This window comes from Dromiciops gliroides, chromosome 1, assembly GCF_019393635.1.
Source record: "Dromiciops gliroides isolate mDroGli1 chromosome 1, mDroGli1.pri, whole genome shotgun sequence".
NCBI lineage: Eukaryota > Metazoa > Chordata > Mammalia > Microbiotheria > Microbiotheriidae > Dromiciops > Dromiciops gliroides.
Window position 1 is genome coordinate 711,826,955 of NC_057861.1, and position 12,179 is coordinate 711,839,133.

General features: G+C 39.8%; 1 protein-coding gene across 2 annotated transcripts in view; it reads right to left on the reverse strand.

Moving 5' to 3' along the window:
• Positions 1-7,314: 7,314 nt before the first annotated feature.
• Positions 7,315-12,179, reverse strand: part of LMCD1 (LIM and cysteine rich domains 1) — an 84,342-nt gene continuing 79,477 nt past the window's right edge. For both annotated transcript variants that reach the window (XM_043975614.1, XM_043975613.1), the window contains 2 exons: positions 10,278-10,493; positions 7,315-7,950 (listed from right to left, as the gene is read on the reverse strand). In XM_043975614.1, the coding sequence (XP_043831549.1) occupies positions 7,792-7,950; positions 10,278-10,493 (375 nt within the window). In that variant the 3' untranslated portion in view covers positions 7,315-7,791. The remainder of the gene's footprint in view (positions 7,951-10,277; positions 10,494-12,179) is intronic.

The window sequence follows — 12,179 nt, forward strand, 5'->3', positions numbered from 1 at the left end:
CTTTCATTTTATATACTTTCCTCACATTTTCTTCTTTAAAAAATAAAACACACCCCTGGAATTTTCCAAAATCCTACTTTATTTGTTGAAAGTCACATACACTGGTCTTAATGTGAATTAGCAGACACTATGCGGCCAACTTTCAACCTCTACAGACTTGTCTTAACTGTTCTCCATTTACAGGCATAGCTTGTTTTATTGTGCTTCACAGATAATGTATCTTTTACAAATTAAAGATTAGTGGCACTCTTGTGCATGAGGGCATATGTAAATGAGTACACTAACTACCTTGACTTGCTTCAGCTTCCTAATTATCCAGGTAACAGAGAAGAGCTGTATGAGGACTGGCTGTATTAACTAAGGAGCATACTTTCTTTTTCTTTTCTTTTTCTTTTTGAGACAATTGTGGTTAAGTGACTTGCCTAAGGTCACACAGCTAGTAAGTGTCAAGTGTCTGAGGCCGGATTTGAACTCAGGTCCTCCTGACTCAAGGGCTTGTGCTCTATCCACTTTGCCACCCAGCTGCCCTTGGGAGCATACTTTCTTGACAGTCCTTTGTGTCTTAGCTGGAAAATTAGTAACTGAAGCCAATTAAGCTCATACCATCTTTGAAGTGGATCCTGAACTATTTGGTGGTGGTGGTGGTTTATAGTTGTTGTTATTGTTGTTTGTCCTTTGTTCTTGAAGAGGATGGTGTCAGATGTCATGACTTGCACTAAGGTGGTTTGTGGACCTTCAAGAGACATCCCTATGTTCAAAGACTTACCTGACTGCAAGTTATGAGACTATGAATATATGCTTCTTATAGCCTTTTTGGAGACAACCTTATTTTAAGCAACTCCCCTAATTTTGGTTATGGGGCTCTCAGAATTATCCTGTCTTGTTTTGTTTTGATGGTTGTTGTTTTTGAGAAATCTCCTTATCAAGATATCTCCTAATCAAGCCTTAAACTGTGAATTGCTTATCACCAAGGATGCCTTCTGATTTGTGTATGAAATCAGATATGGGATGGAACCCACTGACTCATTCCTTTCTAAAATTTTAAAATGCCTTACCTGCCTTTGTTTAAAATGGATATAACCCACACAGTCTATTACCTGGTGTCCTATTCAGCACAGGCTGGAGAGTACCCATAAAGCATGTTAAAATTTTATTTTTCTTCCCTGCTTAATAAAACCTTTCTCTAATTTTATAGGTATTGCCTTTCTTTGGTTTCCTTCCCTTTTAGGAAGAAGGGTATTTAAATCTTGAGAACTGACCTTAGTATTCTCTGGTCTTTCCCTTTGAGAAAAGAGAGATTTAAATTCCATCAAGAGAGCATTTGCAGGGGGCAGCTAGGGGGCACAGTAGATAAAAAAACCAGCCCTGGATTCAGGAGGACCTGAGTTCAAATCCAACCTCAGACACTTGACACTTACTAGCTGTGTGACCCTGGGCAAGTCACGTAACCCTCATTACCCTGCAGAGAGAGAGAGAGAGAGAGAGAGAGAGAGAGAGAGAGAGAGAGAGAGAGAGAGAGAGAGAAAGAGGGAGGGAAAGAGAGAGAGAGAGAGCACGCGAGCACATTTGCCTCAGTTTATACCTGAGTTGAGCAAGTCTATCAGCACCTTTTTCCCAACAGCATGAGCTTATGTCATGTCTCTGTGTCACATTTTGTTAACTCTTGTAATAGTTCAAACTTTTTCATTATTATTATATCTGTTATGGTGATCTGTGATCAGTGATCTTTGATGCCCATATAGGATGGCAAAATTAATCTATAAATATTGTGTGTCCTGACTGTGCCAGTGACCTTCCATTTGTCTCTCTCCCTTTCTTTGGACATCTCTGTTCCCTGAGACATAACAATATAGAAATTAGGCCAATTAATAACCCTATGATGGCCTCTAAGTGTTTCAAGTGAAAGGAAGTGAAATCAATGTAGCAAACTTCATTGTTGTTTTATTTTAAGAAATTGCCACAGCCACCCCAGCCTTCCGCAACCACTACCCCATTAGTCATCAGCCATTACCATCAAGGCAAGGCTCTCTGCCAGCAAAAAGATTAAGACTTGCTAAAGGCTCATATGATGGTTAGCATTTTTTTTTAGCAATGAATTATTTTTTAATTAAGTCATGTATGTTGTTGTTTTTAGACATAATACTATTACACTTAATAGACTACAGTATAGTGTAAACATAACTTTTATATGCTCTGGGAAACCAAAAAAAAAATTGTGTGACTCAATTTTATTGTGGAGGTCTGGAACCAAACCTGCAATAATCTCTGAGGTATGCCGTTATTGACTATTTTAAAAAAAATAATAAATGTTTTTATTTAAAGTTTTGAGTTCCAGATTTTATCCCTCCTTCCCTCCCTCCCCTACACCCTCCCTAAGGCAGTAAGCAATCAGATATAGATTATACATGTGCAATTATGCAAAACGTGACCATCATCAGTTCTTTGGGAATGTGTCTTGACTATTTCAAGGCATACCTAATGTAAAAAAAAAATAGTTCCCCATTGTTCTGTAAGTCAACTTATTCTTTTAAAAAGAGGTATATGATCCCATTGGTAAAGGTATGAACTCCTTAAAACTTTGCTCAATTAAGACTTCCCTGGTCCATAAGATGTCTGCCTTTTAGATGGAAATAAATGGTAGCAATCTGGACAAACAAGGTTTCTTCTCTAGGGATCCAATTTTGTTGGTGAATAGCACAATCTGTTGGATGGTTTCACTACTCACAACATCATTAGGTTACCTATCTCCAGATTTTTCTTATATGGCTTATTAGAAGGTTGGTGATACATAAATCATTCTAGTGGCAAGAAATACTATAAATTCATATGTGACCTTTAATCTCAGTGATATCTATTTGAATGAAACACGTTTGGGTAACATCAGATTACCCAGCTCACTACACACTTAGATTTGTACGTAAGATTATAGCAAATTTTGACTCATAGAATCTTATCATTATTATCCAGTATCAACCTGGGAATGTCTGCCTCGTGTGTCTGCCTATTCTATTGTATCCACCTCTCAGTTGCCCAATTGATTTTCCAAAAATGAAGATATGACCATTTGGCTTCCTTCTCATCACCCACCCTCCCTTCCAACCTCAATAAACTCTGCGAGACTCTCTATTACATCCAGGATCAAATATATTACCATGGCTTGGCATTTAAAGCCACCACATGACCTATTCCTACCTTTCCAAGCATTTTATACTTTCCTCCCTTCCAGAGAGTCTATACTCTAAGCTACACAGGTCTATTTACTGTTCCGTCTACACAATACTTTATCTCCTCTCTGTGTTTCTTAACTGACTGTCCCCCATCATCCCTGTAATATTCTGCCCCCTCTGGTTTTCTTCAAGGTTTAACTCAAATCCTGTCTTTTATAAAAAAGCCTTTCCTAGCCCTCCCAGGATGCTAAATTAATCCTTTTCTCCTAAGTTATGGTTCTTAACCTTTTTGTGGTCATGGATGCCTTTGTCAGGCTGGTGAAGCCTGTGGATCCCTTCTTAGAATGTTTTTAAATGCATAAAATAAAATACAAAGGATTACAAAAGAATCCAATGTATTAAAATAATGTTACCAAAAAATTTTTAATCACAAATTCATAGACCCTAGGTTAAGAACCTTAGCCAAAAGGTCAGGTTACAGCCATCTCACACACACACACTAGCTGTGTAACACTGAGCAAGTCACTTAAAACCTTTTTTCTCTTCTTCATGTGTAAAAGGGAAATGATAATAGTAGCACCTAATTCACAAATTTGTTGTGAAGATCAAATAAGATAATATTTGAGAAGTATTTTATAAAACTTGAAGTGCTACCTAAATGTTAGTTATTATTATGACAACAAGACAGAGGGGAAGGGCCCTGAACAGTAGTGATCAAGGTACACTTAGGGATAGAAGGAAGCCTGTAGTAAGAACATACCTACATCCTGAAGGTCAGAGTGAGGTCATGAGTCAGAACCAGGCAGGCAAGGTGAAGTCAGCAAACAGACCAACAACAAGGGTCAAAGGGAATAGTAGGTCTGGTACTTGGGGATTGATTCATGGTGAGACAGGGGGGCTCAAAACAGGAAATAGATATTGAATCCAGGGAAAAAGAAGGCTTGACCAACAGTCGGGTATTCAAGGCAAGGAAACTAGGAAATGGGATTGGGATTAGACCTAGACATAATTCCTGAATGATGGGTGTAGAGCTTTTTTTTTTTAGCAAGGACTGTGATAATGTAGGCAAATGTTGCTTCATCCAGGCAACATTTATATCTTTACTCTTAGGGCAGGAACTAATAATAATAATAATTTTGATATTTATTCTCTCTGTTTTTCTCTAGTTTACAATGGATGAATGAATGAATGAATGAATAGCCTCCAAACATGGCTAGCTTCGGGTTTCTGGGCATAAGTGATGGGAAATAATTGAAAAATTGACTTCAGTTTGAAAGAGAAGAAAATAGAGAAGGGAAGCTTCTGAAAAGCATTACTGAGAGACCCATAGCCCTACTTCCTAGATCCTTAGGCTTAGGGTTAAATAAGGTAGGGTCTCTTGAGCTCGTATTTGTAATTCCAATTCAGCTGAATCTTGATGGTTTAGGAGACAATAATGTAGATATGGGACAACTGGACTCTTGGGTTCATTTCCTCTCTTCTTTCAATTTTTGGGGCCATTTCACTCAGATTGTCACTTCTCAGAGGGAGAACACAACATTCTTATTAGCACATGACAACATGGAATTTAGCATTAGTCAGATAATTATTTCCCAGGGGAATATGGCAGAGTCACCTCATTAAAACACTATTGCAGGGGGCGGCTAGGTGGCGCAGTGGATAAAGCACCGGCCCTGGATTCAGGAGTACCTGAGTTCAAATCTGGCCTCAGACACTTGACACTTACTAGCTGTGTGACCCTGGGCAAATCATTTAACCCCCATTGCCCCGCAAAAAAACCAACAAAACAAAACAAAACAAAACAAAACAAAACAAAACAAAACAAAACAAAACAAAACAAAACAAAACACTATTGCATATTATATACGATCTCAGACATGCCCTCCAAAGTTAACAGTGAGATGGTGAGAGTGAAAGTTTGTAAGATGTAGTCCAGTTAGTTTTACTGTTCCTTAATGTGTGTAGTAAAGAGTATTGAACTGATAATTAAGCAAGTTGGGTTTTTAATCTTCTTCCTGACACTAATTATCTGTGAGAACTTGGACAGATCATAACTTCTCTGGATATCAGCTCTTCGTCTGTAAAATGAAAGGGTCAGGCCATCAAAGATTCTTACCCCAGGAATTGTTTTTTGATAATTATATTTCAACATAATTTGTTTGATCTATAATCTTGTGTATTTTATTTTATGCATTAAAAAACATTAGTTTTAGAAGATAAACTAGACTTCCAAAGGTCAATGACAAAAAAGATTCAGAACTCCTAGGTTAGATTATTTCTTTCTTTTTTTTTGGCAGGGCAATGGGGGTTAAGTGACTTACCCAGGGTCACACAGCTAGTACGTGTCATGTGTCTGAAGTCAAATTTGAACTCAGGTCCTCCTGCAATCCAGGGCTAGTACTTTATCCACTGTACCACCTAGATGTGCCAGAACTCCAGGATTAGATTATTTCTATGGGGTTTTCCAGTGCCATCATTAAGTGGTTCTCCATAGTTCTCTTAAATGGTTTAGTATGGTGCTGAAGGAGGTGCAAGGTAGGAAGTAATGGCTAATTTCTTCCTGCAGATTAATCTTTTCCATCTGTTCTATTATCAAACATTATCAGACACTGCCTATGAGGTATTTAGAATAGCTTTTGTGATTTGAAGAATAGAAAATAAATAGCCCTAGGGAGAGGATAGTGTGAAGGATGCTGGCTTTAGAGTCAGAGAAACTGGATTCAAATTCTGGCTCCCCTACTTAATATCTTTGGGCAAGTTATTAAAAAATCTCTGGGCTTCATAATCTGCATCTGCAGAAATGAAAGGATGACCTTTAACCTTCCTTCCAGCTTGAAATCGATGATCCTGCAAACATAATGTCTATCTTATCTTTTCAACACCAACAGATTTTTCCACTATTGCCTCTTAAGAAGAGTGAAAATGGTAAACTTTGTATCTTCAGGTAGAACCTTGAAGAGGGTTGTATATACTGCAATATGTATCACCTGGTGTTTAGGGCTAAAAAATTTATTTTCATGTTATTGATCAAATTTGGGTCCTAACAAGTCTCACCCCCTGAGTACCAATGAGGATGTGGTGGGGTGAGATGGAAAGAACACTGGGTTTGGCAGTTGGGTTCAAATCCTGACTGTGCCTCTTATTCCCCATGTGAACCTTGGGCAAGTTCCTTAATCTTCCTGGTCCTTAGTTTCTTCAAATGTAAAATGAAGGAAGGTTGGATTAAATAGCTTCTAATCTCACTTCCAATCTTTAAATGTTTTATGATCTCTCAATGTATATTATCTCTAAATGTTTGATCTTATGATCATAAATGTATGATCTTATGACAATTCACAGGCAGTAGAAACCTTGAGGAAATAGAAGGCTAGAGAGGTTCTACTTTGGCAGCCCAACCTATCACAGGGTCTACAGGTCCTAAGAGTAAGCAGGGCTTTGCCTTTTGTAGGCAAAAGGATGGACTTTTAGGATATATACCCGTACATTGTACAATCTGCCTGCATAGGCTTCCTTAATGATGTAGAAATGTTTCTTGTCCTTTTTAAAATTTCATTTTTTAAAAAATTTATGAAATAAAACAAGCACTTCCATAACATAGAATAAAAAAAAAGATTATTGCACACGAAGCTGCAAATCTCTTATGTACAACTTGGTATTCTTTTAAAATATAGAATGTTATCTTGTAACTTCCTTTTTTCTCCCTCCCCCCACCCCAGATGACCACCATTAGACACAAATATGTGTATATAGGTAAAATCATTCTGTACAAAGTCTATCAGTTCTTTCTCTGGATGTAAATAGCATCTTTCTTCACAGGTCTTTTGCAATCAATTAGGGTATTTATAATAGTCAAAATTACTTAGTTGATCAAAGTTGTTCTTAAAAGAGTATTGCAGGGGGTGGCTAAGAGGCACAGTGGATAGAGTACCGGCCCTGGAGTCAGGAAGACCTGAATTCAAATCAGGCCTCAGACACTTAACATTTACTGGCTGTGTGACCCTAGGCAAGTCACTTAACCCCAATTGCCTCACTAAAGAAAAAAAAAAACAGTATTGCAGTTACTGTATACAATGAGCATTAATTCGAACCTTTCAAGCAGTGGACAGTCCAAATAATCAAATAAAGAGAAAGATTTTGACTTAATAGAACTTTTATTGAGAATGAGCTTATCATGCAAAAAAAAATGCACTTTGAAATTTGAGTTATATTTGAAAAGGAGGCTGAAAAAATCATTGGAATCCAAGATCCCCCCATCCCCCCCTCTCAGCCCTGGATGTTTTAGGAGCTCCTGTGTTCATGAAAAAGCACTCATATTCTATTCCTATCGGATCTAACCCATTAGACTGACATCCTAGGAAACTCCTTCTAGAAAACCCCAGTGGTGCCATGCAGCACTCTTCCTTTCTTCTGAAAACAACCTTCCTCCCCATGTTTACTCAGAACATTTTTTGGTTTTGCAACTATCTACCCACAAGCATCTTTCCTTTAAAAAAATATCCCACTGAGTAATATGCATTAAAGTTTCTTGCTCAAGCACAGACATTCTCTTCTTCTGCCTCAGGGTTGAGATGGCAGGGATTCTGGCTATCTCCCTCCACTCAGGCTCCAAGGGGACAGACAGCCCTTAAGAACGCTGGGTTTTGCTACAGGTGGGGCACAAGAGCTGGCCCTTGGTCACGATGTAAGCTCGGCCAGTCAGTGACTGCTCACAGCCCTCGCAGACAAAGTGCTTTCGGTGCCAGGCCAGATCTTCCACTCTCTGGTAGTCCTCGGAGAATATTAGCTGGCAGAAGAGAAAAAAAAATTAATAAATCACAAGACTCATTTCAGCCCTTGGGTAGGGAAAAGAACTCACTCTGATTTACAAAAGGCAGTGATCTAGCAATATCATAGGTTTAAGAGTCTAGACTCAGTCTATTTAACAAAAAAACAGACAGACAGACAGACAGAAAACCATCTTTAAGTTGATCCATAAGAGACTCAGGAGAGAAATTCTGTACCCAGTCTCTATGTATAAGCGTGGTATTTGGTGTATGTGGAATGCAGAATTCCTAGCCCCAGATGTGAACGATTCTTCAGCTGGGGACTGAGGTTACTTGCAGTCAACTTATTGCTTCATGATATCCTGTGACATTCTTTGGACCGAAAACCAAAAGCCAGCTCTCGGTCCTCATGTTCCCCTGGGCCTGAAGGATTAACCCCTCCTCTTATTCTGAGGCATTTTCTCTGGGTGAAGTAAACCCAAGTGCAGTGAGTTTGTGGTGCTACGGACCTTCTAGGGCTTGATCATTGATTAAGAACATATTTGGGTCCCCTCAGTAGTAATCATCTTAACCTCTGTTTTCAGGCTAGTGGAGGCAAGGGAATAAGTCTGATGTTCATGTAGGTCAGAATCATGTAGACCATTTAAACTCCCATCACTATATTCCTGAATACTCACATGGCCTTGGAAATGACCTCAGAACTAGGAATCTTGGATGTCTCAGTTTGGTATGGACAGTAAAACCACAGGGAACAGGAAAAACAGTCAGGCCAAAAGGGGTCATGTTTTATTGAGGTCTCATGAAATGGGGGAGAGGACGCTTGACTAGGAGTCAAAAGACTTGGCATTGATGTTAAACTTGGCTAAGTCTTTAAAACTCTCTGGGCCTCTATTTGCTAGTCTGTCAAATGGGGTTTATGATGCTGCTTATTCTAAATCACAGACTTGTTGTGAGGACTGAATAAGATGACTCTCTATAGTTATAATTACTAAGAGGTTATATTGTTTTACTGTTGTGGTTTGTCTTTGGTTCTCAGAAAGGACCAGTGACATCAGGAAGGAGATGTCTTTGCTTGCAGTGAATTTAAATGAGAAAGGACTATACAAAGCCATCAGCCTCACTCTCTCCTCTAGAACCATCTGGGTCCAGTGGCAAGATATAGATCAGGACAACTGGAGATGGGTCCAGACACAGTGGGAGACCTTGGCCTTTTTAAACTAAGGTCTTTCCCAGGTTTATCTGAGGCAACATCCATTCAGTGATTAAGGTTAGGTAAGAAATGAAGCAAAAAAAATGGCCTTTTTTACCTACTTAAAATAAATCAATTTGGGAGGGGAAGACCTTCAGGGTTTCTGGACAGAACAGAAACAATTGCTATTTATATTCACTCTAGGCCATCAAAACCCGAAGGATGACCAAGTGAGGATTGAGCTGCAACCTAGTGTTGGCCAACTGGTGAGACCCAGAATGATTTGGGTTTAAGGGATCGTCAAATAACTCCATTTGAATCCCAATGGGCTTGTAGTTTTCTACTTCAGAAAACCCTGCGTGTGACTAAGGACCTGCTTGCTTCAGGGAGAACTATAATCTCTCCTGGAAAGTTGGGGTATAAAAATTCCCACTACTTGGCCATGTGGTTCCCCTCTTCATGGCTACCATCTCTTGAACTGAAAGAGAGAGACGCTACTGCTTCTCCATGCCAAAAGCCAAGAACTTGGGGCCATAAAGTTGCGATGCCCTATAGTTGCATTGTATCCTTTTCCCACCAAATATTAATAAGTATCTTTGGGGCAGAAGCACAATGCAGTGGCCTTTGCTCTTACCCACATGGTTCTAATAGAATGTAAGCTCCTTAAGTGCCTAGAGTATAGTAGGCACTCAATAAATATTTGTTGAATTGAACTGAACTGGATTGAATCAAGAGGTTGCAATGAGAGACAGAAGCAGGGCTTTCAACTCTATGGTGCCAAGAGAGCATCCCTGGTCATAGACATGGAGAGGCAGTGACATAACCATCACCTATGGAGAGGGGAACCATTTGGTAGAAGTTCCCAAAGCCCAGACTTCTGGGAGATAAGACTGCATAAGGAAAAGTGAACCCAATACCATGGAAAGAACACTGACTCTGTAATCAGAGGACTCGGGTTCAAATCCCAGCTCAGATACTTACACCCAATATAATGTTGGACAAGTCACTTAACCTCTGTGGGTTTCTTTCTCTATTGAAAGGATGGCTCCTGAAGTCCATTCTAGTTTGAGCTCTATGACCCTGTGTGACTTGATAATTCCCCAGAGACATATGGGCTCCACAGGGAAGGACTATCTTTACAAGAAATAACAAGCTTACCTCATCGCAGCCCTTGCAACGGGGCCTCACACTCTCACAGTAATGGCGCCCACACAGGGGAGCACCATTTTTCCAGAAGTAGATCAGGTCAACCAGAGGTTCAGAGCACTTGGCACACACAAAGCAGGCAGGATGCCACTGCCTGTCATAACCGGCCCTGTCTGCATACACCACAGGGCAGTCTGAGGGGGCAGCCTGCTTACAGTGCTCACAGATCTGAAAGCAAAACAACAAGAAGGGATGTACTGAGTGGATGGGTCAATTCAGTCACCATGTTGAAAATCAAAGCGGTAAAAATTTATTGAGAGCTTTTGCTGGGCATTGTGGAAGAATCAAAAATATGCCAGAGGCAGTAGGGTATAGAAAAGTGAGTGCCAGTCAAGGAAACTGGGGTTCATATCACACTGCTGACATTTATGGGCTCTATGACCCTGGATGGGTCACTTATCCTCCTGGTACCCCAAGCAGCTTTCTAATACTATGTTATTATCTTCACTGATAGGGGGAACTGTCTTACCTGCATTTTCCTGCAACAATGAAATTATAGGTCCAATTGAAAAACCAAAAAACGACATGTTCTTTTCCCTTGGTGAATTATGAATACATATTATTTTTTAGGAAATGTGACAATAGCAAGAGACAATGAGCACTAGGAGATAATATATGTTTAAGAGCTAAATAGCATAGTTCAGATTAGTGGTGTCAGTTTCAAATAGAAAGGGATTCATGTGGGCCATGTATTTTCTTAAGAAAACCACAAATTCATATTATGTCAGAGTTTTTATTTATTTTGTAAAACATTTCCCAATTGCATTTTAACCCAGTATTTCTGCCACACTGGGAATTTTGGACAACCCCATTTGCCATCTCTTATTCAGACTCCCTGGTCAAGTTTGATGGATTACTTGTTGGGAATAACATAAAAGGGACTGTTGATCCCACACTCTGTAGACTAGCTAATCTCTGAGGTCCTGCTCAACTGTGAGATCCCATGATTTGCTAACCCATGCTAGAGAAGGGAAAGAGCTATATAGATTGGAGTACTCAGGGAAGGCTTCCCAGAAGGGGTGGTCCTTGAACTGTAACTTGAAATGGGTCTAGAATATAGATTGGAGGTAAATGATTCCATTCACTACACACTTATTGACCACTGACTACACAAAAGGCATTGCTCTAACTGCTTCATTACAGGCAGAGAAAGTATGGATTACACCCAGGCTCACAGTCTTACCTCTCTTTTACCCCACATATCAAATCAGTTGGCAAATCTTATTTATTATACCTTTCCTATATCTCTCATATCATCTCAATTCATACAACCACCACTGCTGTGCACACCCTCATCTCCTCTCCCCTGGAATGTTGCAATACTCTTCCACTTGGTTTGTCAGACTTTGTTCTATCTTCACACTCCAATTCATCTTCTACTCAGCTGTCAAAGTGATTTTCCTGAAGCACAGAAATGACTATTTACACCCTCCACCCCCTGCTCTATAAACTCTGATGGCCGCTGGGATGTCCAGGATTGTATATAAAATCCTTTGGCATTTATAATGGGGTCTCTTCCTACCCTTCTTGTCTTCTTACACTTTACTTGCCTCCAGTTGCTCTAAGACCCATCTACATTGATCCATTTGTTGTTCCTAGCACAGGACATTTACTCTTTCTTCCCATGGAGCTTTGAACTGCATCTCCCACCCACCCATGCCTGGAACCCTCTCCCAAGTAACTTCACTTCATGGTTTCCTTTAGGACTTCGCTCAAATGAGACATAATGCAGGAGGCCTTTCTGATAGCTTTCCCCAACCTTGCTCCCTTCCCTCTGAGATGATCCTTTATTTATTTATTTATTTGTTTGTTTTTTGGTGAGGGTTAAGTGACTTGCCCAGGGTCACACAGCTA